This window comes from Chlamydotis macqueenii, chromosome 17 (genome assembly GCF_036417535.1).
Source record: "Chlamydotis macqueenii isolate bChlMac1 chromosome 17, bChlMac1.mat, whole genome shotgun sequence".
Lineage (NCBI taxonomy): Eukaryota > Metazoa > Chordata > Aves > Otidiformes > Otididae > Chlamydotis > Chlamydotis macqueenii.
The window spans coordinates 9,481,050-9,506,598 of record NC_141572.1 but is presented as its reverse complement, the minus strand read 5'-3'; the positions used below and the strand labels follow the sequence as shown (position 1 = coordinate 9,506,598).

Sequence of the window (25,549 nt, the reverse complement as noted above, 5' to 3'; positions counted from 1 at the left end):
GATTGGACTGCTGGTTATTTTTTTTATTGCTCACATAGAGTTTAATTCCTGTTTCTGTGTAACCTGGTCAGTTCCTAACACCTAAATTAAGATCACAGCATGTCTCTCAAGGTAAACAGAAGAGAGAAACCCGATGTTGCACTCATGTCTGAAGAAAAGCATATATAGCAGCACTAGTAATTCCAAGATTGCACTTCTTCGAGTCAGTGCTGAATCAGAGCATCAGCAACACTTTAGAGAGTGCAAGAGGTACTGTGGCATTTGCTGCATTTCAACATCAGGACCCTGTGCAGCCATGACCACCGAAGAGGACTGTGCACGTATGGTATCATTGCCTTGGAGGTTTAGGGATTACGTATTCTGGTGGGAGCTTTGCCACCAGCTTCAGTGAAACAGTGAGGTGTCAGTCCACGTGTGGCATGGCTGACATTTCACTGGTTTCAGTCAGTCATGGTGGGGGTCAGTCGTGACTTAGGCGGACTGACACCTCACTACGTGGGTTGGGAGGACTGTGTGCAGAGATCACTGTTGTTTTTACAATGAATTTCTGCTCATTGCTTAATATTCCTCGTTCCTAATCATCAAAAAGAGGATAAAAGTTGGAAGTATGGTAAACATACTGTGGTATAGTACTTAGAACTTGTAACATACTAGTATTAACTGTTATTAAAAGGTCAAAGCAATTACTTCTAAAGCATGCATACAATACAGGAGTATTTTTATAGGCAACTGCATGGCAGCTGCACAAATAGGGTATAGGATCAGCCGTATCAGATGACAACAGCCGTCCAATCTAGTCAGGTATCTTCCAACTAGATAAAGAAGCACAGACTAATAAGCGTGTCATGTTAAGGGATCGTAGTAACAGGCCCCTCAAAATGAAATAAAAGAGCTTGTTAAACATTTGCAAAAGCCCTTTAAGGGGTATTTTTAACTTCTATCAGGCTGTAGCAGTTTTTCAAGAAGCATTTTAAGAAGCATCTCAAGGTTTATGTGCTCTCTGCACTGTATCAGATTTAAAGTAATTTCTCTGCTAAACTATGCTACATCCCTGCTCTCTCCGCTCTGGTTAGTATCTTGTACATCTTTATCACGCGCCTCATCTAACTCATCTGTGGCAACTGGATTAGGAAGCTCGATTTGGTGCACTCTGAAGTGTAGCTAAGTAAGTCACAAGGATTATCACCTTTCTCCTTTTTACAAGGCTACAGCTACCAGCACTGGAGCTAGAAAGATGATGGGAAAGTTGCAATAAAAGCCCTACAGGAAATACTCTCACAGATCTTCGTTTCCTGCTGTTTCACCAAAACATATTTCTTCTTTATTGTGCAAGCGTGACTTTTTTGTACTGTTCTTTAAGAATGGCCATTAATTTGCCATTAAGAAGGAAGATGCATATGATAAAAAAGCATAAAATGTGAATTATATTTAAAAATTGACAGGCAGAATAAAATAAACGAGCACGTGGTTTATTGATTATAGCCACTAGCTGAATTGTAATGGATTCTCTTTCTCCAATATTCTGCAAGGCCCCTTGGACAAAAAAATCCATTTGATAAGGATTTAGGGAAAAAAAAAAACAAACATGTCAGTACTGACATGAAAAGGAAGTGGAGAAAATTTTATTGATGCTGCATTTCTGTAGCATGACAAAAGAGCCCTGCCGCGGGGTACAAAGTGTAAATGACAGCTTTGTCACAAGGTTTGACAGTTTGTACCTTTATACTCTTTGCCCATGGAAATAGAAGAGTACAGCCAAAATAAACTAGGGGCTAGCTTTTGTTGACTTTTTTAAGGACAACGCGATCATTGCCAACAGACCTCAGATGCTTCGGAAACTATTTGTTATGTGAGTTGTATTTTGGTTTCCTTAATCTTTAAAATTGTTCTTTTATACCTTAAAACCTGTGTATTTTTCTCTTTGTAAGTAAGGAAGTCTTCCCTAAAGTCCCTTTCTGGAAACCTATCCTACTTATCTTCCAATCTCCAACTCTTTTTGGTTTTCCTACAGCACGGAACTTCTAACAGACCCGTGCTCCAGGGTTTTACCTACTTCCAGCACAAACGTTGTAGACAAATACTTTCCGGCGAAAAAAAACCAAACCAACAAACGTCTGAGCGATCCCACATCGGCTTATCACAGTCCGTTCACATGAAAAGCCCTCTGAAAATACCCCGGGATGTAACCGCAGCCGAGCCGGCTGAGAATGTACCTCGTGTCGGCCTGACTCCCCCACCACCGCGGCCCGCCCGCCTCGCCGCCGCAGAGGCCGCGCGGGCCACAGCCCCCGGCGCGCGCCGACGCCTCTTCCCGCCTCGCACCGCCGCGCGCCCGCGGCGGGGGGGAGGCGGGAACGGGGTTGGGGGGGCGCTCGCTGCACGCGCCCAGGCGCACACGCCCGCCCGCCTCGCCGCGCCGCGCGCACGGCGGCCCAAGGGGGCGGGGCCGAGAAGGGGGTGGAGCCAGCCCGGCCCGCTCGCCCCGCCCCACCAGCCAAGCTCGCGCGCGCCCCCCACAACGGCCGCCGCCGTCGCCGCCGCCCGCGCCTTCTCCCGCCCCCAGGGGGCGGGGCGGGCGCGAGGGCGCGCGCGCGCGCGCCGTGATTGGCTGCCGGCGGCGGTGGGAGCGCGTTTAACGGCCGCAGCACCCCCGGGCCGGGGGAAAACAAAACAAAGGCGGCGGCGGGTGGGCGCACGCGCGCAACGGCAGGATGCCTCGGCCGGGCCTCGGCCCTCAGGGCGGGAGACGCGCGCCCGGCCCGCGCCTATGATTCCCGGCCGCCGCCGAGAAGGTACCTTCGAGGCGAGGGAAGCCGCCCCCCCAACCCCCCGTTCTTTGGGTTTTTTTTTTTTTTTTTTTTTTTTTTTTTTTTTTTTTTTTTTTTTTTTTTTCGGTGAGGGCCCGGCGCCGAGCCCTCGCCGGCCGCCGCGTGAGGAGCGAGGGTCCCGCCTCCCTTCTGCTCTCGCCCCCTGAGGGAAAGGGGCTCGGGGGCGTACGGCCGCTCGGAGTCCCGGCTGGGGAGCGGAGCCGGCACGGCGCAGCGGTGAGTACCGGAGCGTGCGGAAAGCCGGCCCCTCGCCCTGCTGTTGGATGGGGCTTTTCTGGTGGGGTGAACGGGGAGGCGGCTGCGAAGGGAGCCGCGCGTTGCGCCCCCGGTCGGGGGGGGCCGCGGTTTCCTGTATGCGCGGGGTGGGGGGCCGCCGAGGCAACTTTGCCGGCGGGAGGAGGGCTCGGGCGCTATTTATAGCGCCTGGAAATGACGGCAGCGCTGCCTGCCTGTAGCCTCCTCGTTACAGGGCGGGTGGTGATGGTTTACATAATGGGGGGGGGGGGGGGGGGGGAGGCTGGGCTCGGCGAGCAGGGTCCGCTGGGTTCCCTGCGAGGGCGGCGGAGCCCTGCCGGGCTGGAAGAGAGCCGGTCCGCGTTGGGCTGTCCGCCGGCGGAGAGGAGCCCTTGTCCTGCGGGGATCGCGGCGAGTGGGAGAGAAAAGGCAACGGCGTCACCCGCCGCGGCCGCGCGCTCCGGCCTGAGGAGGGACCGGCTGGAAGCGCGCGGAGCGGCCGCTCCCTGCCGCAGCCGGAGCGAGCCCTGTCTCAGCCGGCTGCGCTCTCCTCGCGTCTTTTTGTCCCTGTTATTTCTCGGTATCTAAAGGGCAAATGATGCTCCTGCGTCGCAGCCTTTGTGAGGTTTTTTTTCCCTGCTGGAGTGACCGACTCGCAGTTTACTAAGAGTGTCTGCATGGGCTGTGCGGAGCTGGTCAGAGACTCTTCAGCTCCTTCTGTCTGGCTCCGTATTGTTTTGAGCCCGGAAGCTGTGACGGAGAGGCGAATCTCTCACGCGTTTTATTTCTCTCCGCGCTCGTGTGCGGTGCCGAGCAGCGGTGTCCAGGTCCCCACGCAGACGAGGAAGCGGCTTTTTTCGTGCCGGTGAGCTGGGGGGGGGCAGTTCCCGCCGCAGGCCCCCGCACCGCCCGGGGGGGGGGGGCCGCTGCCCCCCGCCCCCCCCCGCCACGCTCATCGGGGTGTTTGTTTACACATCCGGGAGCCGTGCGGGGCGGGGCCGCCTCCCTGACTCATTGGCGGGACGGCGCCCCTCCCCGGTGACGTCACAGGGAGGGGCGGGGCTGTTAATTATTCACCCCTCTGAACCCGGCCTTTGGCTTTCGGGGCGTCCCTGGGCACGGGCCGGGGTGCGTGTCCTCCGCGGGGCCGTGCCGGGGACAGAGCCCGTGTGCGCCGTGCTGCAGCGCCTGCGAGGGAGGAGGAACGATCAGGCTCCGGCTGCGCCAGCCTGCGGCGAACACAGTTAGCGAGAGGTTCCTGGTAGGTACAAATACAAGTCACGGAAACAAGGTCTACCCAGCGATGTGGACACGGATAGCGACCTGTACACTTGCTTTTGCAGTTAATTTTGCAGTTTTTTTGCAAATTGCTTAGTTCTTCTGGAAAGCTAGTTGTCACGTGCATGACCAAAGCACAGACTGTGCTGTTGTCTAGCAGTAAGAAAGAAATACTTGCCTCAGGTTTTTACACAGCTTTCCACAGAATAGTGAACAGCAGCTGTGAAATCTCCTGCTACTCATAACTATCAGAGTGAAGTGAGACTGAAATTATTCACCATTGCTAGAGCAAGCTAAGAAATTGTTCATGTTTTGAATCTTGCATTTAACATCACAAACCAACAAGTTCTGTGGTTCTTATGGTGTTTATGAAACACTTAGGATTGCTTCCTTTTTGAAGACAGCAGTATCGTACACTTTTTTCAAAACAGCTTTGGAACTTTAATTTCTGTAGTTGAAGGACTCGATATATTGAGTCTGAAAGAGTCTGCAAGAGTCTGCTTTGCCTTTAGAAATGTGGATTAAGAGCTTCTAGGGATCCCTTGAAAAATATTTTCCTCTTACGTTCAACTTACTGAACTTCTGCAAGTATTGAACTTATGTTTTAATTACTGATCTAAAGGGACTACTCCAAAGTCAAAACAGCCTTGCTTGTGCTGCTTTTCATTCTGATACCCTGGGGGTGTTTTGGTTTTTTTTTCTCATTTTTGTGAACCTAAACAGAATCTCTGTCTTTCTAATCTTAAAAGTTCAAGTAGGGGATTTAAAGGGAACCTCATGTTTAACTTCTGGGATTTTATTTCTTGTGTCTTCTGTCTTTCTTCTATTTGTTACTTCTAATAAATGTGACTTAATATCTAGCTGTTCTGTAAAAGCAAGCTGTTTCCTCCAAATGTTCTGATCATTCTTTGCTTTGCAGTTATAATTAAATTATCTTTGGGCAGTGAGTGTAATATTTGTTTAAATGACTATATTAATCATTAATTTCTGCTCTTCATGCTAACGGGGTTAATATTTCAAACATATTAATGTATCCCTTATCAATTTTGTTTTCCTTTTCAGTGACTAACAAAAGTCCAATCATTCTGATGTGTAGATACATGCTTTGAATGGCAACTTGTTTCCATTTTAGCTTTTTTATTGCCTGTGTTCTGCTAAATGTCTTGTTTGTGTCTTATGTCTGTCTTTGCCATTCTTTGTGTAAGAAATTTCCTTCAGTAGTTCTTAAGTCTTTTCTCTTGCTGCTGTCATAGGCTTAATATTAAAAAAAAAAAAAAACAACCAAACAAAACCCAAACCACCAAAGCCCATTAAATTGTGCTGTGGTTGCTTCTTGTGCTAGGCCTGCTGTACAGATCAATTTCTCAGGACTTCTTTTGAAGCACAGTGACTGCTTCCTATAAACAATCTTTAATTTATGTGGCTTTCATTATCTGCTCTGTTTGTATTACTAGAATCTTGCTGCTAGTTAACAACTAACCAGTAGTTAACTGCTGCTCTGCACACAGTTTACAGCTGTGATAAGTGTTTTGCATGCTTGTTTTAATAGCTGGATCAAGATACTGTAAATTCTTTATATTGGCTCTCATTCCTGTGTTTGTGCTATTGACCTACTCTGTCAGTCACCTCATAGCTGATGATGTAAGTGACTGTGCAGTGTTCACGTTTGGATTGCTCATTAGGTTGACGCATGTGGTGTGGTAACTGATGGCCTTTGATGGATCAGTCAATGTTATGAATATTTAGAATCTGTAATTTTCAGGCAAACTCTAAAAATGACTTGCTTTCCAGCATGGCAGGAAGGTCTGGCCTTCTCTGTTTAGGCATATACTGTTTCTTAAAGGCACTTTGAGGATTAAGAATGCAATTGGGTATTCTCTGTGCAGAATTTAGCTTTTATTTCCTGACTGTGATTTTTGGTACCATCTAATAAGACTATGCTGGTAGGCTGAGGAAGTACCTAATTAGCTTTGATCAGGACACTAGTCAAAAAGGTCTTTGCCTAAAGGCATAATTTTGCTGAGCTTGAAAGAGGAGGAGACACGGATCCCTGAATAGGGTGGCAGTGTCTTGCTTTATATTTGACATAAAGCCAGATACAATACAGCAAAATTTTTGTTGAAAGCTGAAGTGCAAATGTGTTGTATGTTTATTGTTGGACATAGCAAGTGTTTTCCAGCATGCCTTGTTACTTGCTATATTGGAACTGACCACTGGAACTTAAAAGACAATGAACATTCTCTATAATCCCTTGCTTTTTTTTCTGTAATTTTTTGTATGAATGTCTTGAAGGGTATACCTGGTATATTGTAGAAAGTGCTTGTGTTTCATGGAGAACTGTTTAAATCTCTTACATTAGAAATGTGAAGGAGTAGACAGCACTGGTGGAATAGAACTGCTTGTTGCTGTGTTGAATGGAACTTGAATTGAGCAGCTTCATAGAAAAAAAGGGCTTGTAGTGTGGCCAGGCATTTGCTCTAAATAACACTTCGCTTTGTCTCTAGAATTATTGAATAACAAGTTTATTCTGGTCTTGTTGTAAGCTGCTAATTGTTCTGCTGTTTTCACCTACAGGTTGTGACTGTTTCTCTTCTGTCATTTGTGTGGAAAGTGCCACACACACTCCAGAACAACAACGGCTTTTGCTTGCATATTCCAGTGTTTCTTTTGTCAGCGAGTTCAGCAAAGTTGTAATTCTTCAAGTGCCAGCCCTGAGCTGAGTGAGGAGCCACCAGCAGAGATGGTAAAAATGACAAAATCAAAAACGTTCCAGGCTTACCTGCCAAACTGTCACCGAACCTACAGCTGTATCCACTGCAGAGCCCATCTAGCCAATCACGATGAATTGATCTCCAAGGCAAGTGGTTTGTTTAGAGACCTTGTGAATTATTTCTGAACCACAATAGTTATCACTGTGTCACTGCTCCCAGTAGATAAGGTATGCACATTGATGCACGCTTCAGAATATCTTCCCTGGGTTCACACTTGGGTTGTGTTGTGTACCGAGGACTGGATATATTCTGGAAAGTTGTGAATGTGACACAAAGACTGATCTAATATATTCCCCATATTAACAACCTGTCTGCTGTCAGTAGGTACTGTTTGTCAGCTGTCATATCTGAAAAGTCTGCTAAGGAAAACTGTCAGAAGAAAACATGGCTCTCTGGATAGGGAGATGATTCTAGGCATGGTTATTTTAGGTAAAGATTTTATACTCTATTTGACTGATGGTCACAAAACTGGCTGTTTCCAGATTGTTCCACTGCTATTATGGAATCTGTAAACACATTTACTTCTGCTGTATACCAGTTCCTAAGGAATATGATTAGCCAGAAATGTTCAAAATAGTTGAGACTGTCTAAACTTAAGCTTAGAGGATGTGTGGATCCTTGAAACAGGCTAGGCCTGTCCTGGAAGAAACCAAGATTTGTGATGTATGAAATAGTAGGGAAACTTGAAGTTTGGGATAAATACTTGACAAACTGGTTCATTCTTTGCTTCAAATAAGCTCCTGATGGATTTGCTCTTAGTGGTATCCTGGAGAAAACACTTCAGTTTTTTTTCAAACCTCTTAATACAAATTACTTTCCATATAACTGTTTTGTCAAATAATTTTTTTTTGTGGCAAACCCCTTATAACTAACTTTACCTGTTGCACCTGCCTGTTTGTGTGTTCAGCAGCACTAAGGTGATGCTGCTCTTGAGTGCTGAAGACATGAGGGGGGTTGAGAATGCTGCACCTTCTGAATCGAGTTTTTTCTTTGGGTGTAGAAAAAACATACCTGCTTGCTTATCCCTTAGAGGATTATCTGGAAATAATTGGTTTCCCCATACAGTTTCTCTTGTGTTACTAATCTTTTTCATCTTTGCTTAGACCTCAAGAGAACTTCTTGATTCAAATAGGAAAAATGGTGGCAGTTCTTGGCAGTGTTACTTACTGCTTGCTTACTTGTAATCTGCCTTTAGTCTCTTCCCTTAAATAATTCTTGCCCTCAACTCAGTAAATGTATTGAGGCATGGAACTGCAAATGTGACGTATCAAATGTGGAACAGAGCTAGCTACACACTTAAAATGATGTGAAGAAGTTAAGAGGGAGGACTTGTTTTACTTTTATTAACCTGAAAAAAGTTCCTCACTTTCTTTAGAGTGATTTATCTTTGTTTTAAGGTCAGCAAAAACAAGATAAATACTGAAATAACAATATTAATGTATTTGAACTTCATTTGTTTCCATCTTGATTCCAGAATTTCAGTGTAAGGGGTCTTTTTGGCAGCACTGGATTGTAAATTACAAGCAACAGTAACTTCATTGTTCACTGCATGTTCTGGGCCAAAAACTAGTGGGAGAGGCTAATTTTTCCTGGGCTTCAGGTTGTAGATGCCTACAGGAAGAATTAAACTTTGCTTGCTGTGTCTCTTGAAATGTGTACGTTAATGAAGTATGTGTGCTTGAATTGCATTTTCTCAATAGGAAGCTCTTTTACTGGACTTGGGTTTTTGCATGTCAGCTGAACCTTCACAGTTGCCATGTGAGTCATTTGTTCTCCAGGGTCTTGGGAGTTTTGGTCAGCAGAATATTTTGAATATGTTTTCAAGCAAATTACATGTTCATATTACATCTTCATAAATATTTTCAAACATTAAAAAAATCAAATTATCAATTCAAGAACATGGATAATTCTTTAAAAAAAATCTGTCTAGAAAATAAATACCTGTAAGTTCTTCTAATGGTCTTGGGAAGCATGTTAGAAATGGGGTCTGCTTTATTTCTGGCTGCCATAATTTTTGGTGAAGATATCTTATGAAAGTTTCTGTACTTGCCGATTGACCATATGCTTATTTGACAGCTGATCCATATTCTGTCAACTTAAGGTTTCTTGACCATATTTTATTGTCTAAATCCTATGATAATGAGAAATACATTTAAATGTGAGGTGTATCTTTTTGTATGTTTGTAAAATAAACTATTTCTCATCTATTGTACTTGTATTTTGACATAGCTTTAAAAAAAAACCACCTTCCTTTAAGCTTAACTTGTATGTATTGCAACATTGAAGAAGTTCTGGTGGAAATGACTCCAAAGCAATAACTGGACACACTTGGATTGCTAGGAATAAGTAGTGCTGTCCTGGGAGGGTGGCATGGGGGGTGGTGGGACAAAATAAGATTTGACTTAGGTTAAATGAAAACATGGGTTAACTTGGAAAATAAAAACTGGAGAGAGATCCTAGACAGCATGTGTAGATGTAACTTAGAACTGTAAAAGGATGAAGAGCTGAGTGTACCCTAGAACAATTTTTTGTATGAAACTCTTTTCTGAAGTTCTCTAAAGGTGCTTTCATTGATGTGCATCATGTGCAATGAACTTGGGTTAATGAGAGAGAACTCTTATTTATAGTAACAGTATTTAGAATCCTAGTTACAATAACTACCTAGCTGCAGGAAGGATACTTAAAGTAACCTGAAGTTGATTCTGTACAGTCTGAAGTTAACAGTGTTGCAGTTCCCGTGTTTTGGATTTACTGATGGAGTGGAGAATTGGACTGCTCGGCCTGATTTTTCCCCTCCTTGCCTTACTTCAAGGACCTAGTTAAAAGCTAAGCTTTGGTAACACTTACTAAATACAATTTTTGGTTACAGATTGTCTCACTTTTTTTCCAGATGTTTACTATGCAACATCACTCCAGAATCCTAGTGCCACAAATAATCTTCATCAGATTAAGCCAAACAGTACTTGGTACCTAGCTGTAACTGCTTAATTTGCGTGTTTTCCCCATGCTCCATGTTTCCTGGATGTAGGGTGGTTGCTTTCTTCTATGTAACTGGGGAGAAAGAGCCAAAATAAATTATGTGCTCAATTTAAAGCAGCTACAACTGGCTTTCTAATGTGCTTTGAGGTATAAGCATTTGTTGCACCTGATGCTATAGTATTTCCAACTTCAGGATGAAAAGATAAGCTATGCTATGAAATGAGTGGTGTTTCTGTTAAATGTTGGTCTGTCATGGAAAAGCAAGGAGTGCTGCATATTTCTGTCAGTAATCCCTTTGATTCTGGTCCTCAGAATGTCTGTAGTCTTCAATACAGATTTGCGGTTCTGCTTTTGAGAACTGTTGATGCCAGTTACATAACAAGGATGGCAGCATACACAAATCACCTTTCAATTTTATTTCTGTGCTGCTTGAGCAGCAGGATCTCTTTCTTACCTTAGAATTTTGTGCCCTTGCTGGTGATAAAATGGCAACCAAGAATACTGGCAATGGCTTAGAGAAGAATGCAGACTAGTTAGACAGTATAAAAATGTGCTGCCTGCACAAGTGAATTCATTGTTAGGTGTAGTTTTAGTTTTCTGTGCAACTATGAAAGGACTCAACATGTTACCTCGTGTTGAATTTTTTTTTTTTGGATCTAGGGTGGAACTTGGGAAAAGGGGAGGAACCAAAAGGCTGGTTGAGAACAGGGGCCCAAACTAGATGTCAGCAGCAGTAGAGATGTTGACAAATATTAGTCTGTATAGCTGAACATGTGTGAACAATTGCCATAATAACTCAGAACCCCAGTAATCTTGGGGGGAAAACACTAATTTGAAGGATATATAATAAAAGGACTAACAAATTATAGATTACTTTTAATTGAAATAAGTGTCACTTTGAAATGGTGTTTGGTACCTCTGAGATGCTACAGATTCTTGTTGCTAACAAGTCTGCAAGTGCTGGATTTTCTGTTTCTTTGGCAAGACTTCAAAGTGAACATTAAACATTTTTTTTTCCTAAGTACTATTAGAAGGAGTATACCAGTCTTCACTGCGTTGTGGGACATTCAGAGGACAGGGGAAGAACTTTCAGCTTTCTTACTTCTTTAAAGCAGCACATGGATGTTTTTAAAATCATATCCTACCATGACTGCAGGTATAGAAGAGAAGCAGCCTCCATCAAGAAGCAATCACAAACCTTAATAAAGAGCAAGGCAAAAAATTGGTGCCATAGGAGGCACTTGTTGGATTTAAAATGTTCAAATACCACATAAAAAGTGACCAAAGGGTATATGTTAATTTTAAAAATTCCAACAATTAAAAAAAAAAAGACATAATTAAGTTTTGAGGTAGAACTTTTACAAGACTCCTTGAAGTCCAGGAGAAGCTGCTGCTTGTGTGGCCTGTACAAAATGTTACATGTATGCTCAGTGATTCTGAGTTTGGTGAAAGGCTTAACTGAAAGAGTTCCAGTTTGTTTGTAAATGATAGAGAATGTGCAGTGATGATTAGCAGTAGTTAAATTTGTAGGAGGCAAATGTTGCTGAAGAGTTTAAGTTCCAAAGCATTTGAGAATGGCTTTTACTCACTAAGTCCTAGTAATTCTTTAGAAATTCAGTCAAGGTCCAACAAATTACAAAAACAAACGCATAGTAGAAATCTTGGAACCTGGTGGGTGTGTTACAAAGGATAATGCTTTGTTACTGAAGACTGACCTGCTTGAGAGACTGTTGAATCCTCGTGCAATGTGCCTTAATGCTGGGGATGGAAGATCTGGATTACTTTGTATAGATGCCTGTATAAATACTGTCACTTTCTTCTGTCTCATTCATTGCAAAGCATATCTGACCAGAGGGGGAAAAAAGTCATATGAAGTCACAGACAAGACTAGATGTGTCAATATTTTCAAGAAACAAGTTCTGCATAAAGGTATATACATATACATAACTGTCATTGACTTCACTGGGAAATCCTTGTGCCTTATGGGTAGAAGAACAATCTTAGTACTTAAATTTAGTTCTCCAAGGCATTCACTATGTCTGCTGTTATATTATTGACGAGAAGGAAAAGTCTTCAGCTTAAATAAATACCAGAACACTTTTATCCTTGCTTAGCAATCTGTGTTTGTCCTCCTCTGTTTAACTGATGAGTTCAAGAGGAATTTTTTTAAGGGTTTTTGTCTTTAAGTAAAAGTGCTGCTCTTAGCTTGATTCAGTTTGGTAATCTCCCTTTGCTTATGGTAAAAGGAGTACTTGGAAAGATAGTTGGGCCTGTTGTATGCTTGAAGGGCATTTTTGTTTCCTACTGAAAAAGCTGAGAATGGGCTTAATTTCATAAATGTGCTTTTATTTTTTTTTCTGTTTTTTGTTTGCTTGGGTTTTTTTCCCTCTTGGAGGAAGAATCTAGTTTTTGGAAGAGAAACAATCTTTGGAAAACATCCAAGAATAGTCTTGAAGGTTTAAAAGGAGCTGGGAAGTGTGCAAGGGAAGCATTCTACTCTACAGGTGTTTTAACATAATTATTTCTGAAATACATTCAAGATGCTGTATAACTCAAGATGCTTTGTCCTGCCTCACAAAGTCTTCACTTCAGTATATCATTTGACAAATTTGCAGGAATGTCAGTTTTGGGGGTGGGATTTTAAGGTTATTCTCTACATATTGAACTTTATAACTTGCTTTATTAAAATCAGTAAATAATTGAATGAAAATGTACTTTCAGAAATTTTAAAAATACTTATCATGGAATAATCTAGAACTTGCCTAGTAAGCAGCTGAGCAGCATTAACTTTGGTTGTTTGCAGTATTGAGGAGTTGGATCTGAGGGAATTACCAAATGGAACAATTTTTTTTTAAATACTTTTTTTGGTCTGTGGCTTACAGGGAATTTAATTTTCTGAATTTATTTTGCAAATCTTGAAGTGACAAGGTATCCTTACAGTCTCTGATGCATCTTAACTGAGAAGATAATTTCAGACCTTAGAGCACTGGTATGTGTTTCTGGTTTGCCCTAAGAATACTGTCTTCTGAATTAATCAGGAATATTTTGTTTAATTACATATTTGCTTAGAATACTAATTCAGGTTGACCTTTCTTATCTTGTAAAGTGAACTCTAGCAAATGAAAGGAAATGCAAGAAAATGAAGCAAAAATAAAAAAAAACCCTATGGACTTTCATTGCCATTTTAAAAAATTACTTTTCTGTGTTATAAGTGGCTTGTAAGCTGTGCTTAAGGAAGATACCTTTAATACCATTCTGATGTGCTTGTCATAATGCCTGCCATGCTCGTCATACGTGCTAAGGTGCCAGTTTCTTGGGTGGTTTCTGTGGAACATGATCTCTATCCACACAATCTAGTCCCATCTGTGGGGAATAATTACATAAGCTTTTTAGTAGCTTCCCTGCCCCCACGCACGCCCTTAGGTATGCCTTAGGGCAGCAAATACATGTTCTGCTTAACTGATACTTCCTTTTGTCCTTGGTAAAACAGCTAATCCTGGCGTTAGAGGTAATGATGGGTTTAACTTAGAAGCCCAGATCATATGTAATTCTGCAAGTTATGTACTAGTGTATAAGAACATCTGTAAAGTTTCTTTACTACAAAATGTATTGATCACAGAGGTCTGTCAGATAACTTGAAAAGATGGTAATACTGAACTGCTGTTGCAGTTAACCTTAGTATAGTTCCTAGGCACAGTTAAACAATTTTGCTTACACTGTCAGACATTCTAGATACTTTAAACTGTGCTGAAACAAGAAAAAGTTATGGATCTTGTACATCTTCCTGTAGGAATGCACAGCTAGTCAAAGGTGTGGATTTTCTAGGGACAAAGTTAACTCAATGTAATACTAATTATGGACCATGGAAAAGCAGACTTAAAGCATGTTTATTTTAACTGCAAATATTAGTTGAACTGATAAATTGCCCAGCTTCTAAGTAAAAATCCTGGTTGATGTGAGTCATTATTGATGACAGTTGGTCGTATTTGCCACTATCTTCTAATTCCTCTCTACCAAGTCAGTCACATATTTCAGACTCAGAATTATGACAGTTTTAATAGAATGTTCTGGTTTAGTTATGATTTATGTATAGTGCTAGCAATTTTGGAAGTCCTGAACAAATCTTGTGGAGTAAAAGTTTGAGTTTGCATAGATAATGTTTATTCTGTAGAAGAGCAGTTTGTCTGGAGACTGGTTTGAACGGTTATGCCTGTTAGTCCTTGACACTGCCATTTAAAATATTCTCTTATCTTTAATTTCCTTTGAGGAGTTGACACACAAGGTGTTTAACCTGTCGGTCTCCTAAAATTCATATCAGTCTAACTGAATCCTGCAGTGCAGAGTGTGAGAAACTTGGTGCTGGTAAAATGTATGTTTGTTCAGTGTTGATTTTTTTCTGGTTATGCAAAATACTCTGTAGCCAAATTACAAGCAGTTCAAGTGCCAAAATTAGTTGTCCCCTTTTCGTTTCTAGTGATTTAATACATCAGGAAGTAGAGCTCTAATAAATACCTAATGAATATTCTGTTGTCAATAAAATGCATGTGTGACAAATGTGTACCTTTTTGTATTTAAATACAGGGGGTTTTTGTGAAAAAATCTCAGCTATTCATATGAATAAGAAACTGACTGCCAAGCTGTGACAAGTTACGAAATCATAAGAAAATTTCAAAGGCACAGGAATTTAAAAATCTTTAGGGCTTTTACTTCAGTCAGCGTCTGAGAGTTCCTTATGGGTGGACTGCAGACCATTAAATGCTCAACGACACATTGATGTTGTGGTTGGGATGCTGATTTTAAAGGAACGTCCAAGGTGCCTAGACCAAAGTTCTGTATTCCAGAACACAGTAACACAAGTTGCCGCAGGTTGCTCTCAAGTTATCTGAGTGGTATGAACATGGAGGAACCAGCTATGCCCAGCTGGGCAAAGAAACAGTTGTTTTATGGCATGTAAATATAATACTTAGCCTCTAAATGTATGTATGTAGGTAAGAATGATGGTATGGAATAAATCAGCCAAATTCTGCCAACAGGAAGCTAGAGAAGGTGGGAATGGAGGAGCTTTTCACTGTGGGATGTTTGGGTATAGACTTTCTAAAACCACTGTCCCAGGAACAGGTTCTGTTTTGTGATGCTTCTCCCTCCACTCTACCCTGATAATCCTGAAAATTAGAAGGTACTGAAGATGGCTGTTTCTGAAGGAAAAAAGACATAGGAGAGTACAGCATATTTAGGGCAACAAAGCAAAGGATGCAATAAGAGAAAAGTCATCTTTAAAAATACATCAGGAAAAAAGAACAACTGAAGCAGTACTTTCGAACCTGCGGTTTCTATTTCATTTGGCTAGAGTTTTTTTTTTCAGCTTATGAAACAAGAGAGGGGAAGAGCTGCTTTTTCTGCTATTCCTGGCATCCTGTTACTGCACTCTGCTTAATTTTGAGAAATGTAGGGTCAAAGGAGAGCTTTTATTAGGTGATTTTAAGTCAAGACTAAACATAAACTTGGCAGAAATAATTGCATAATGTAGTTCAAAGGGTCTCCTGACTGTTGATTTGTTCTGGAGTCTTTTTATTTCCCAGCTAGCTGGGGAACTTCAAATATAGCATGTAAGCAGTTTTAAAAGTGTTTGAGTAGGACCAGACAAAAAACCCACATGAATTTGTATGCAATTGGCATGTGTAATTACATGTAAATAGAGAAACTATACATGATTAATAGGAGAGAGTATTTCTTGGTGCTGTGTGAAAAAGGATTTGTGAACTCTAATTCACAACATAAACTTTTTAAAGCAAGGAGAAATGGTTGCAATGTTTCTAATGCAAGAATTTTTACAGTAGCTTATTGAAAAATAATGGTCATTGTGGCTTTGAAAGCTTTTTTTTTTTAAATCTTGGGTACATGAAACAAGTTCTAATTTAAGTTTGCCTCTTAATGGATAAGAGGACCTTTTGAAGTTTTTTTTTTTCTTAAATTTTGGGGTTGCACTACTGCAGTAGTCTAAATTAATGTGTAGTTGACTCAGACTAGTTATTCATTTTTTAATGGGCAGGTTTGGAGAGTATATACATGAATAGTTTTTGTTTTTATCTACAGTAAGTATTCTCTGCTTTGTTATTGATTATGAGACACTATAGAGACCGCAGACTGCAGGTCCTGTACCATTCCGCCGGTTTTCTGATGCGTGTTTAAGTATCTCAGGAGAACTGAACTAGTGGTGTGTGGGTTTTTTCTTTTGTTTTTAAGGTAGGGGTAGGGATTGCGTTCTGTCAGAGCTGTTCAGACTCTGTACTCAGCTGGGTCTCTCAGCGTCAGTCCTACCTGAAGTTTTAGCTTTTGCTGTGTTGCATAGCCTTGCCTTTCACTGTACTTCCTTGCACAAGTAAAACTTGCCCTTCTGGCTCATGGAGAGAGTACCTTTTCTTTTGTCTGTGCTACAGATGAAGAAGTATGTTCTGTCAATAAGTCTGTTTAATTCTTTTAAAAGATTGCTAAAATATTAACACTATAAACTGTTAAGTAGAACTTCTTAAGGTGAGATTGAGTAGCTGAGGGCTGTATGTATCTACACTGACACATAAACTACTTGCAGTCATCCAGAGTCATGGATTTCTTTTAGCATTCTTTGTTGCAGGGTATAATCTAGTTAATGTTGATCAAAGTGTTCATTTATACACATTTCTCCTTTACATCTTTTTTGCAAACTGTTAAGATACCACAGTTATTAGTGTTGTGTTCCTAATCATTAGACTGGCAAAATATCTATTTTGCTGTCAAGTAACTTCTAATTATAGAACTAAACACATGTCAGAAGAAGAATCTACTGCAGAAGGGTCCTTCTGCCTATGCTTCTGTGCCTAATGTTACTAAAACCATTCAAATGTACTCAGGGTGAGATTTTCCTTCCAAAAACTTTCCATGTTGATCTAATGTAGGTTTCAAAAAAAATTGATCTTTAATCTTCAATATTAGAACTGCAAGGATTCTTAAAAACAATGGTGATTTCTCTTCAGCATGGATAAAATTGACAATTTTCTTTGAAAGTAGATTAGGGAAGGGAAATTCTGGAAAAAAAAAATTAAGACAGTTTATGGATTTTTTAAAAATAGGATTCATTATGGAAGAGAGAATGAAGAAAAACTCCATTTCGGTGCGATCCTGTTTGAATGGAAAATAATGGCTATGTGTAAATTACAAAGTAATTCTGTACAAATCAGATGAAAGCAGTGTTGTCTTACACATGCTTTTGAATGCTTTACCAATGGCTGGATCTAGTCTGCTCACAAGTTGTGCCAGGATGTTTGCAGCTCAAGGCTATGTGATCATAGGTTCAGCCCTTTCTGTCTTCTTTAGCATTTGTAGTGTGCACAGCAGAAGAGCTCCTGGTTTAGTTTGGTACAGAAGGAAAAAGATGTAGTTCGCAGGCGCTGAAACTGCTCTGCAAGCCAAACCAACTCCCAGTAAGTGTGGTTGATCAGGGGTTTTACTTCAAAACTGCACTACTGCTCTGAAGTAAAACATTATTTAGATCCAGCCATGGAAGTTTAACAGTCATCTTTTGTCCATAAACTATCAGGAATGCGAGAGATTGGAAAGCATATGGCTGTGCTTAGGCATTTGTTGATAACTGTTGCTTTATTAAAATAAAGGAAGGCTTATAAACTGATCAGATGCATTTCCTGAATACAGTATGCTGGTTTTGTGCTTGGTCCAGAATTTCACTGGTCTTACATCAAATGATGCAAAGAAATTGAAATAAATCATCTTTTGGATGCAGCGAGAGAGGACAGAGGAGATGGAAGTAATTTACTTTGAGTTAGAAGCAAATTTTCAAGGAAGGATGTCTAGGAAAATAAGAATTGATATCTTGCAGAGGTGAAGGAAAAACTTAAGTTTTTGTTTGCATTATGGACATTTATTTTGAAAAATAATACTTAAAACAGTTGCTAAAAAATGTAAAGTGGGTGAAAGCTCTGCTGACCAGGCTTTCCTGTAAAGAATGAGTATAAACTTTTAACTTAAAATAATTAATCTGAAATAGCTTATATCTGTATTGTGTTTATATGCTTACCAACACGCCCTTCTAAAACTGTTTTTGTTTGGTGGGGGTTTTTGTGGTTTTTAACAAGTGCTTTTTTTTTTTGTTAATGCAGTCCTTCCAGGGAAGCCAGGGACGAGCCTACCTCTTTAATTCTGTGTAAGTATGTTATTATGGTTATTCACACTGCCTACAGACTGTAATTTTTCCTGTATGCTTCGTAAGTGGAAAACAGTAGGAATTAGTGTGGCTGCACTTTGCCCTGTTCTTTTTAATGTTCACTTTACTCACCAGTAAGAGTTTTTAAAGAGCTATTGAGCTGACTTGTAAGTATCCCTATGCACATACTAGTTTATCTTGTATTTTAAGTAATTCTACCAATAGCTGAAAGTTTAGGAGAGGGTGTTAGTGTGAAATGCCTTTTCTGTATGTAATGGTAGCTGTCTTAAAAGCTGACATTCTAAGATATTCCAGAAGTCAAAATATATTGTGTGACCTTAAATATGCTTTAGACAACTCTGCTGTTGTCTAAAGAAGAATTTTCCAGTGTGATAGGTACATTTACAGGTTAATGTTCCAGTAAACTTGGTACATCTTAAATGACCTTGAATATTGCAAATGTGCTAGAGGCGAAAGGTCTCCGTGATCTTATCAAGCCTAATATTTGTGATTTTAGTCACGTCCTACTCATGGTATAAGGCTTTTTGAATTTGCTAATGAATGTATTTTACGTTTCTAATATGCAAGATTGCATTTTTGTCTTTATTTTTCAGCAGTTTATTGTGTTGCAGTGCTTTGGAAAAAAGAAATGCAGTTAAATGTCTCGGTCTATTTTAGACCAGAATAATGGAACTGTAACTGCAAAAGATTTTATTGCAGATCTTTGAAATTCTTTTTATATGTAGTTGTTCAGTGGTGACTTGGGACGTCTAGTGTAATTGTTGTAAGAATCTGGTAATACAGCAGCAAAAATAGAAAAACTTAGTTCTTATATAACACTGTCTAAAAACTTGGTTCAGTCTTGCCTGATGGTTTCTGCATAGACTCATGCTCATGAAAAAACTGGCTTGATACAGCACTTAATGGGATGTTTTGGTTTTATATTGCATTTGTTCATCCTGGCTTAGTCTGCTCATCTGTAGCAAATAAATATTTGAGGCCTTTTCCTTGCTGCTCTTTTGGAGTTGTTTCTAAGTTCAGCTGTTGATCCTGATTTACTGGTACAGACTTCCATTATAGAGGTCTCAACTTGTTTTTGAGGAAGAGCTTAGAACTGTAGAGGTGTCTGGTTACTGCTTAGTGTTCTATTCTCTGAAAATTAGACTGTTTAGCCTGTATTTGTTGGTGGGAGTAAGTGGGCATCAGCAAGTTTGCTGTTTAGTCACTTAAACAACAAAAAAAAACCCCTCTTCTAGTCCTTCAGCTCAGTGTAAGGAAGTTACTTTTACAGCATTGAATAAGTTAGGCACTTTTTAAAACTATTTTTTTTGTCGTCTGGAGAAAAGGTGGGTAATGGGTAAGAAGTAACAGTTAATGTAGAGTAATTTCCTTTTTTTTTTTTTTCCCCAGGGTAAATGTGGGCTGTGGTCCAGCAGAGGAGAGAGTTCTTCTGACAGGTTTACATGCTGTAGCAGATATCTATTGTGAAAACTGTAAAACCACTCTTGGATGGAAATATGTAAGCGATATACTTAAGTCTCTGATACATGTTTGTATGTTGAAGCACAGATATTTGAGTAGGCTGTTCAGTAGCACCTGTATGGATAGTTTAAGTGAGTTAGCTGTAGTGCTTTTGTATATATCAGACTGTAATGTAGTTTTGCTTCTTACATCTGCTGAAATGCTGTAGTAGATACTAGCTTTATTCTGGATGGCAAAACAAGCATGAGCTATAGGTGCTATTACAGCTGATAATACTTCTGCAGTACCTTTTTGCAAGATTGCCAACCACATGCACTAAGCTGGATGGAAGCAATTGTCAAAGTGGGTCTTTAATTTCTTGGGTTGCAAAAGTTAGTTAATATAGCAAAAATATGAATTATGGTAAATGATACTGAGCATGTTTACATGGCTTAGAAGTAATGTGAACTTGATTCAGCTGTTTGAAAAGTTATCTGTGCTCTTTCACAGTTACCTGTAATGCAGCTGTGTTGCAAGTTTGATATTCTGAAAATCCTAGATTCTGGCTATTACATGTAGGATTTTCATTGACTCAATATAGCTTCGGATCTTAGAGAGAGAAGTTATCCTAATGCATTCCCTCTGATGAGTATAGAGGAGAGCTTTTGAGAAGTTCCCCCTTTCCCTCTTTTCATTGCTTCTGGGAATAAGGAAACTGAACAAAAATAACATGCCACTTCCTAACCTTCACTTTAAAAAAGCATTAAAATTCCCTAAGCAGTGAAAGGACATGGAAAGTTCTAAAGCAAGATCTGTTGTGCAGTGGATCTGCTGATTATGCTTATGAGAAGTTTACTTCTGTCTCCTTCTCAGCCCTCTTCATCTTCTTTCCTCTCTCCTGCCCTTGATATGGTGTAACCAATGTGGGATGTTAACTGGAATGTTGCTTGGTATTTTTAATGCAAGTTTGATATTTAAAATACTTAATTTCCCCAGCTGAATTCAGTGTCTTTTTCTTCTTTTCAGGAACATGCTTTTGAGAGCAGTCAGAAATACAAAGAAGGAAAATTTATCATTGAACTTGCCCACATGATTAAAGACAATGGCTGGGAGTGAGTCGTAACTTTTTTCCTTTGGACAATATTCTGTGGAACATGCTTTACAAAGACTAACGCAAAGTAAAGGAAGAGCTTGGCTAGAGTGGCCCTGAGAATATCACTGAACTCTGAAACCTCACAAATGAGTAGTGTAGTGTAAGTGGCTATTTCAGGCCATGTTTGCCTTTTCTCCTTGTGTAAGTTCCCTCTTTTTGTACGTGTATTACTGTGTGAACAGTTGTTTCGGAACATTTTGGATGACCTTTTTCTAAACTCTCTCAAACTAGAGAAACAGTTCACTAATTGAAAATGGATTTTACTGGTTAGCATCTGTCTCTGACCTATGCCTTTAATGCTACCTTCTGCTGTGCATGCTTCTTGCCTAAACACCTACACTCCAGTCCTGTAGAAGTTCTATATCCGAGCAGTCTGAAAGAATGTATGGGATGGGGTGCTTTTTTATATGTAGCAATTTCTGATGTGTTTGGCAGTGAAGAGGATACAATATTGTAGTTATTAATTTCTTTTTTAAATTTGAGTGTACCACAACCTGTGTACATCTTGTAGGTGAATTGGTTAAAGGTACAGTGCTCACTTTAAAAAATATTTCAATTGCACTGACTGAAGTTAGCAGGTGTCAAGTGGTTAGGAAAGATTATTCTAGAGGTTTGGTATCTTTAATGAAATACCTTTAGAAGGATTTTAAATCAATAGTGCTATAGAATGTGTAAGACCAACATATTCCCTAAGGAGTTTGCTGGATGAGAAATTTATAAAACCATAGCTTGCAAGATTTAAAAGGCAGAAAAATATATGCATCTTCTATTTTGGAAAAAAAAACTAAGTCGGTGTAATAAAAAAGTTTTGGTACTGTACCTTTGCCAGTAATAGGGACTTGTGCATCAGTAAAGTTTTATGGCTGGTTCCATGTAACTGTGTAGTCCTAATGCACTGGACAGAGAGGTTGATATCAAGGAAACTTGTTGAAGTATTCTGCTTCTGCTACATTTTAACAAAAATATTTATTTTTGTGAGAAATGGCCAGAGCCTATGACATGAAAATTAATATAGTACCTGTAGAAAAAGGAGGAGTAATAAGAGGGAAGGGATGTTTGACTCAGCTTTTCATAAAGTAACAAGATAGTTTTTAAAACTTGGGGGTGGGGAAAGGGTTTCTTGGTTTGCTGGCTAAATCATCCCCAAGTACCTTTTTATAACAAAATTTATATAAATCTCACCTTCTCTTGTTCTCATGCTGTTTCTTAAGTGGAATGAGTTAATGAGAGAAACTTCTGGAAGGTGTATGCACAACAGCTATTTGTGCATGTAAATTCTGAGCAACTATAAAAGAAATGCTCTACATAATTTTGCTAACTTTATTTCCAAATCAAACAGTCTCTGAAGACTTTTGTATTTTAGTCCTTTTAGTGCTTGAGGACAAAATGTTTGGAAAAAACCCTTTAACACTACGTAAGTACTATAACTGAACAATATGGAAGCCTTGCAATACAAAATCATTTTCTCTCAATAACAATTCTAATATGGCACCTGCAAAATTTAGTCATTGGTGCTGTTGCTGCTGTTATGTTTTTGGGAATCTGTGATAGTCTTTCTGAACTCTGCTGCACTTTAGAAATTTTGTCATACAAAAAAAAATATGCCAATGGGTAGGGGCAATACAAATCTTTAAAACCAGCTTTCCGGTGTCTTTTTGGAGAGAAAGAGAAGAGAGTTCACCCATGTGTATGCGTTCTCTGATGCAGGCTGGCTAAACTGCATTCAAGATGTTGTTGTGAACTATACCTATGAATTAAAAATGTAAGAATTAGAGAAGTAGTTAAAGCTGTTTGGTTTCAGTCCAGAGACCTGAGGTGGTACCGTCGTGTTTAATCTGGATTTTGTGGCTTACATGTTACGACTTCATGTTTGCATCATCAGGCTTCAGAATCTCCTTTTTAACAACGTCATTGATGCAAGATGGGCTTTGATGTTGCCTGTCTCTTGATCTTTTGACCTGGAGTTGCTGAGATTTTATTTTCCTCCTTTGTAACGTATGTTGCCAACAAAGAAGACTAACTTCTATCAGCAAAAAGATTTTGTTGGCTTCAGAGTCCAGTTGCGATGTTAATACATGTGAACACGCTTATGTGAAGTTTGTGTACCTTTTGGCTTTTCTTATTTTCTGGCTACAGACTTGTTGAAGCAGTACTCTGGACTGAAGATAAAAGTAATGGCTGCTTTTCAGTAGAGAGTTGAAATGAAAGAAAATATGTAAAATTTTAATGACTTTTTTCTTTCTAAAATCGAGGGGTTAGCTATCTCTTGTTAGTAAGTTAATGTTGTCTGTAACACGGTCTGATTCTTAGAAATTCAACCTCTTTCTTCAGTGCATTATTTATATTTCAAACTGGACATTTTCACCAAAACCTTAATTAACTTTGATGCCAAAGGTTGGGACTTTATCAAGTGCTTAGCACATAGAGCTTCAGACTACTGGCATAAAGAGTTAATGAACTATATGTGATGTTTATGGCTTTTAAGAGAACCAAGCAAAGCAATATTCTTTTTGGTCTTTTAAGAGTGGATGCTTAAAGGAGTAAAAAGTAGAGCTAATACAGAATTGCTATCTCATGCTGCCATGTAACAATTCTTGAGGCTCATTCTGTTGAGGAAATATGTGAATTTTCTTCCTGTGTTGCTTGGCAGTGTCAGTGATTATTTTCTCCCATTGCAAGCAAAGATGTAGAGAGTTCTTGTTATTGGTTTTGGTGAAAGTAGAATCCAGATAGCAGTGGCTGCTGGCTGATGTGAAGAGGTCAGTCTGGTCACTGAACCCTCCAGCAGTCATTTGAAAGAAAAAAAACTTACTTGAAAAAAAAAATACTAAAGCATTTTCCCTCTAACCAATTTTTGTAATATATTAAAGATTATATTTAAAGTTTGTATGTGTTTGCTCTGGGCAAGTTTACTTCCCCTCCAACTTGAGCACTTTTGTTACTTGTACTGGTTATTTTTATTGTTGGTCTTAACATTTATTTTGTATTTTGTTTTTTATAAACTGTAACAAAAAGCTTTTGTGAACCTTTGTTTCTTGCTGGCTCTTTCTTGGACCAAATGAACTGACTATGAGCTGGCTTAGAAATGTTCATTGGGATGCATAGGAATTTGCTAGCAAAAAATGTACATGTATTGAAAGCTTTTTTCTTCTGAACCTCTAAAGCCACACCTGTCCTAAAGTAACGAATCATAATTTGATGTGACTTTAGCAATCTGACCACACATTCTCTGTCTAGGTCCCAAATAATGGCAGTAACAATGGTGCTCCAGGACTGAGTCTGCCTGCAAACACCAGAGTTATTCTTTGGCTGGTTACTAAGTACCTTTTTGATTAATAAAAGGCACTGTTGCCGTCTATAAAAATTCTGTTAAGTTGCAAACTTGCTGTGAAATGAGCTGCAGAATTTGGTGAGGGATTGCTGACAGACCACTCTTGCTTATGCTCTTAGGAATCTAGTAATGTCAATTTTACCTGTCAGTAAAAAGAGCCAGAAGATGAATTTTCCTCATTCATTGTAAGCTATACCATGACAAACTATAGTCAGAAGTTTGTTAAAATTCTGTCTTAATTTCCCACTAGCAAGGCCTGGTATAGTGGCCAGTCTGAGTGGTATGCCTTGCATGCTTGCAGTCTTTCGCAATCTGTGGGAGAGAAGGGAGAATACAATTTATGAAATTTCTTTGAATTAAAATCTGGCCTCAGAGGTTCTGACAAAGAGTCATTGCTGCCCATAACCAATGGTCATCCTAATTTCTTTTTGGTGTATCAAGGTAGTGCAAGAGTTTGTGAATGCAATGTACCATTTTTGGTGGACTTACGCTTCCCTCTGAATAATGCTTGTAGAGCTTTTTCTGCACGCTCATCTCCGCAGTCAGATTGCGACAGTCGTGACCTACAGTCTCACAGACCCAACTCCAGCCATCTCCATTCTTTGATAACGGCACTGAGTGGAAGAAGCTGTCAAATTATTGTTAAACTTTTTGGACACTTTATTGTACTTTGTTTGAGACTCATGTTAAGCCAACCAGCAGTATAAACACTTACTGCGAAAGGAACAGACACTTCAGAGGTTTCTTTTAAAAGGACTGTTACAAATGGTTTAAGGCCTAAAGCATGAGTCATAAATGGCAGTTGAGTTGTGCCTCATTGTTTCTTAAACTCTTTACAAAATGCTTTCTTTTACAGGTGACATGGCTGTGTTGCTGTTCTGTCCTAGCAATACTGTACATCATTTGTTGTTTCACTATATTGTATCTACTTGAGGTATCACAATAAAAGCTTTCGGTTGTTTTGTGGAGTTACTTGGTGGCTTTGTGCTGTCTTTTCTTGCTAATTTAATTCTCGTGCTATGTTCTCTGATAAGACCAGAGAGAAAAGCCAGTGCTCTTAGCTGCTCTTAAAAATGTTTGAATGTGGGTTGAATCTGATTTTCGTGTGGTTTTAAGAAAGACTGACACTAAAAATATGGGGTTTTTTCCTTTCAGTAATCTTTCCAAAATACAGAAAGTCATGTTGCTGCTTTTAGAGCTTTTGCCCATTTTGAGCCAATCATGGGACCTCTGCAAAGTGATTTAAAAAAGAGTCAGTCTCTGCACCCCCCAAAACTTAACTTTCAGAGAAATTGTAGGGAGTGTGTGTGTGCTTTCTTT

The 25,549-nt window shown here is 39.8% G+C and overlaps 1 protein-coding gene across 5 annotated transcripts; it reads left to right on the top strand.

The window, feature by feature from the left end:
- Positions 1–2,621: 2,621 nt before the first annotated feature.
- On the top strand, positions 2,622–25,197 carry YPEL1 (yippee like 1). Of its 5 annotated transcripts, XM_086761801.1 has the most exons (6): positions 2,622–3,044; positions 6,915–7,197; positions 11,930–12,019; positions 18,241–18,284; positions 19,695–19,803; positions 20,772–25,197. In XM_086761801.1, the coding sequence occupies exons 3-6, from the start codon at positions 11,960–11,962 to the stop codon at positions 20,859–20,861; spliced, it is 303 nt and encodes a 100-aa protein (XP_086617927.1). In that variant the 5' UTR covers positions 2,622–3,044; positions 6,915–7,197; positions 11,930–11,959; the 3' UTR covers positions 20,862–25,197. The 5 variants fall into 5 exon arrangements, with proteins under 5 accessions (XP_086617927.1, XP_086617923.1, XP_086617926.1 ...); XM_086761797.1 differs by lacking the exon at positions 11,930–12,019 and having other exon boundaries at positions 2,629–3,044; XM_086761800.1 differs by lacking the exons at positions 2,622–3,044; positions 11,930–12,019 and adding an exon at positions 3,849–3,927.
- The last annotated feature ends 352 nt before the right edge of the window (positions 25,198–25,549 follow it).

Coding starts and splice junctions, on each gene's coding strand:
- YPEL1 (XM_086761797.1), top strand. CDS start 7,081: ATGGTAAAAATGACAAAATCAAAAACGTTCCAGGCTTACCTGCCAAAC. Junction 18,285..19,694: donor GCCTACCTCTTTAATTCTGT/GTAAGTATGTTA, acceptor TTTTTTCCCCAG/GGTAAATGTGGGCTGTGGTC. Junction 19,804..20,771: donor CCACTCTTGGATGGAAATAT/GTAAGCGATATA, acceptor TCTTCTTTTCAG/GAACATGCTTTTGAGAGCAG.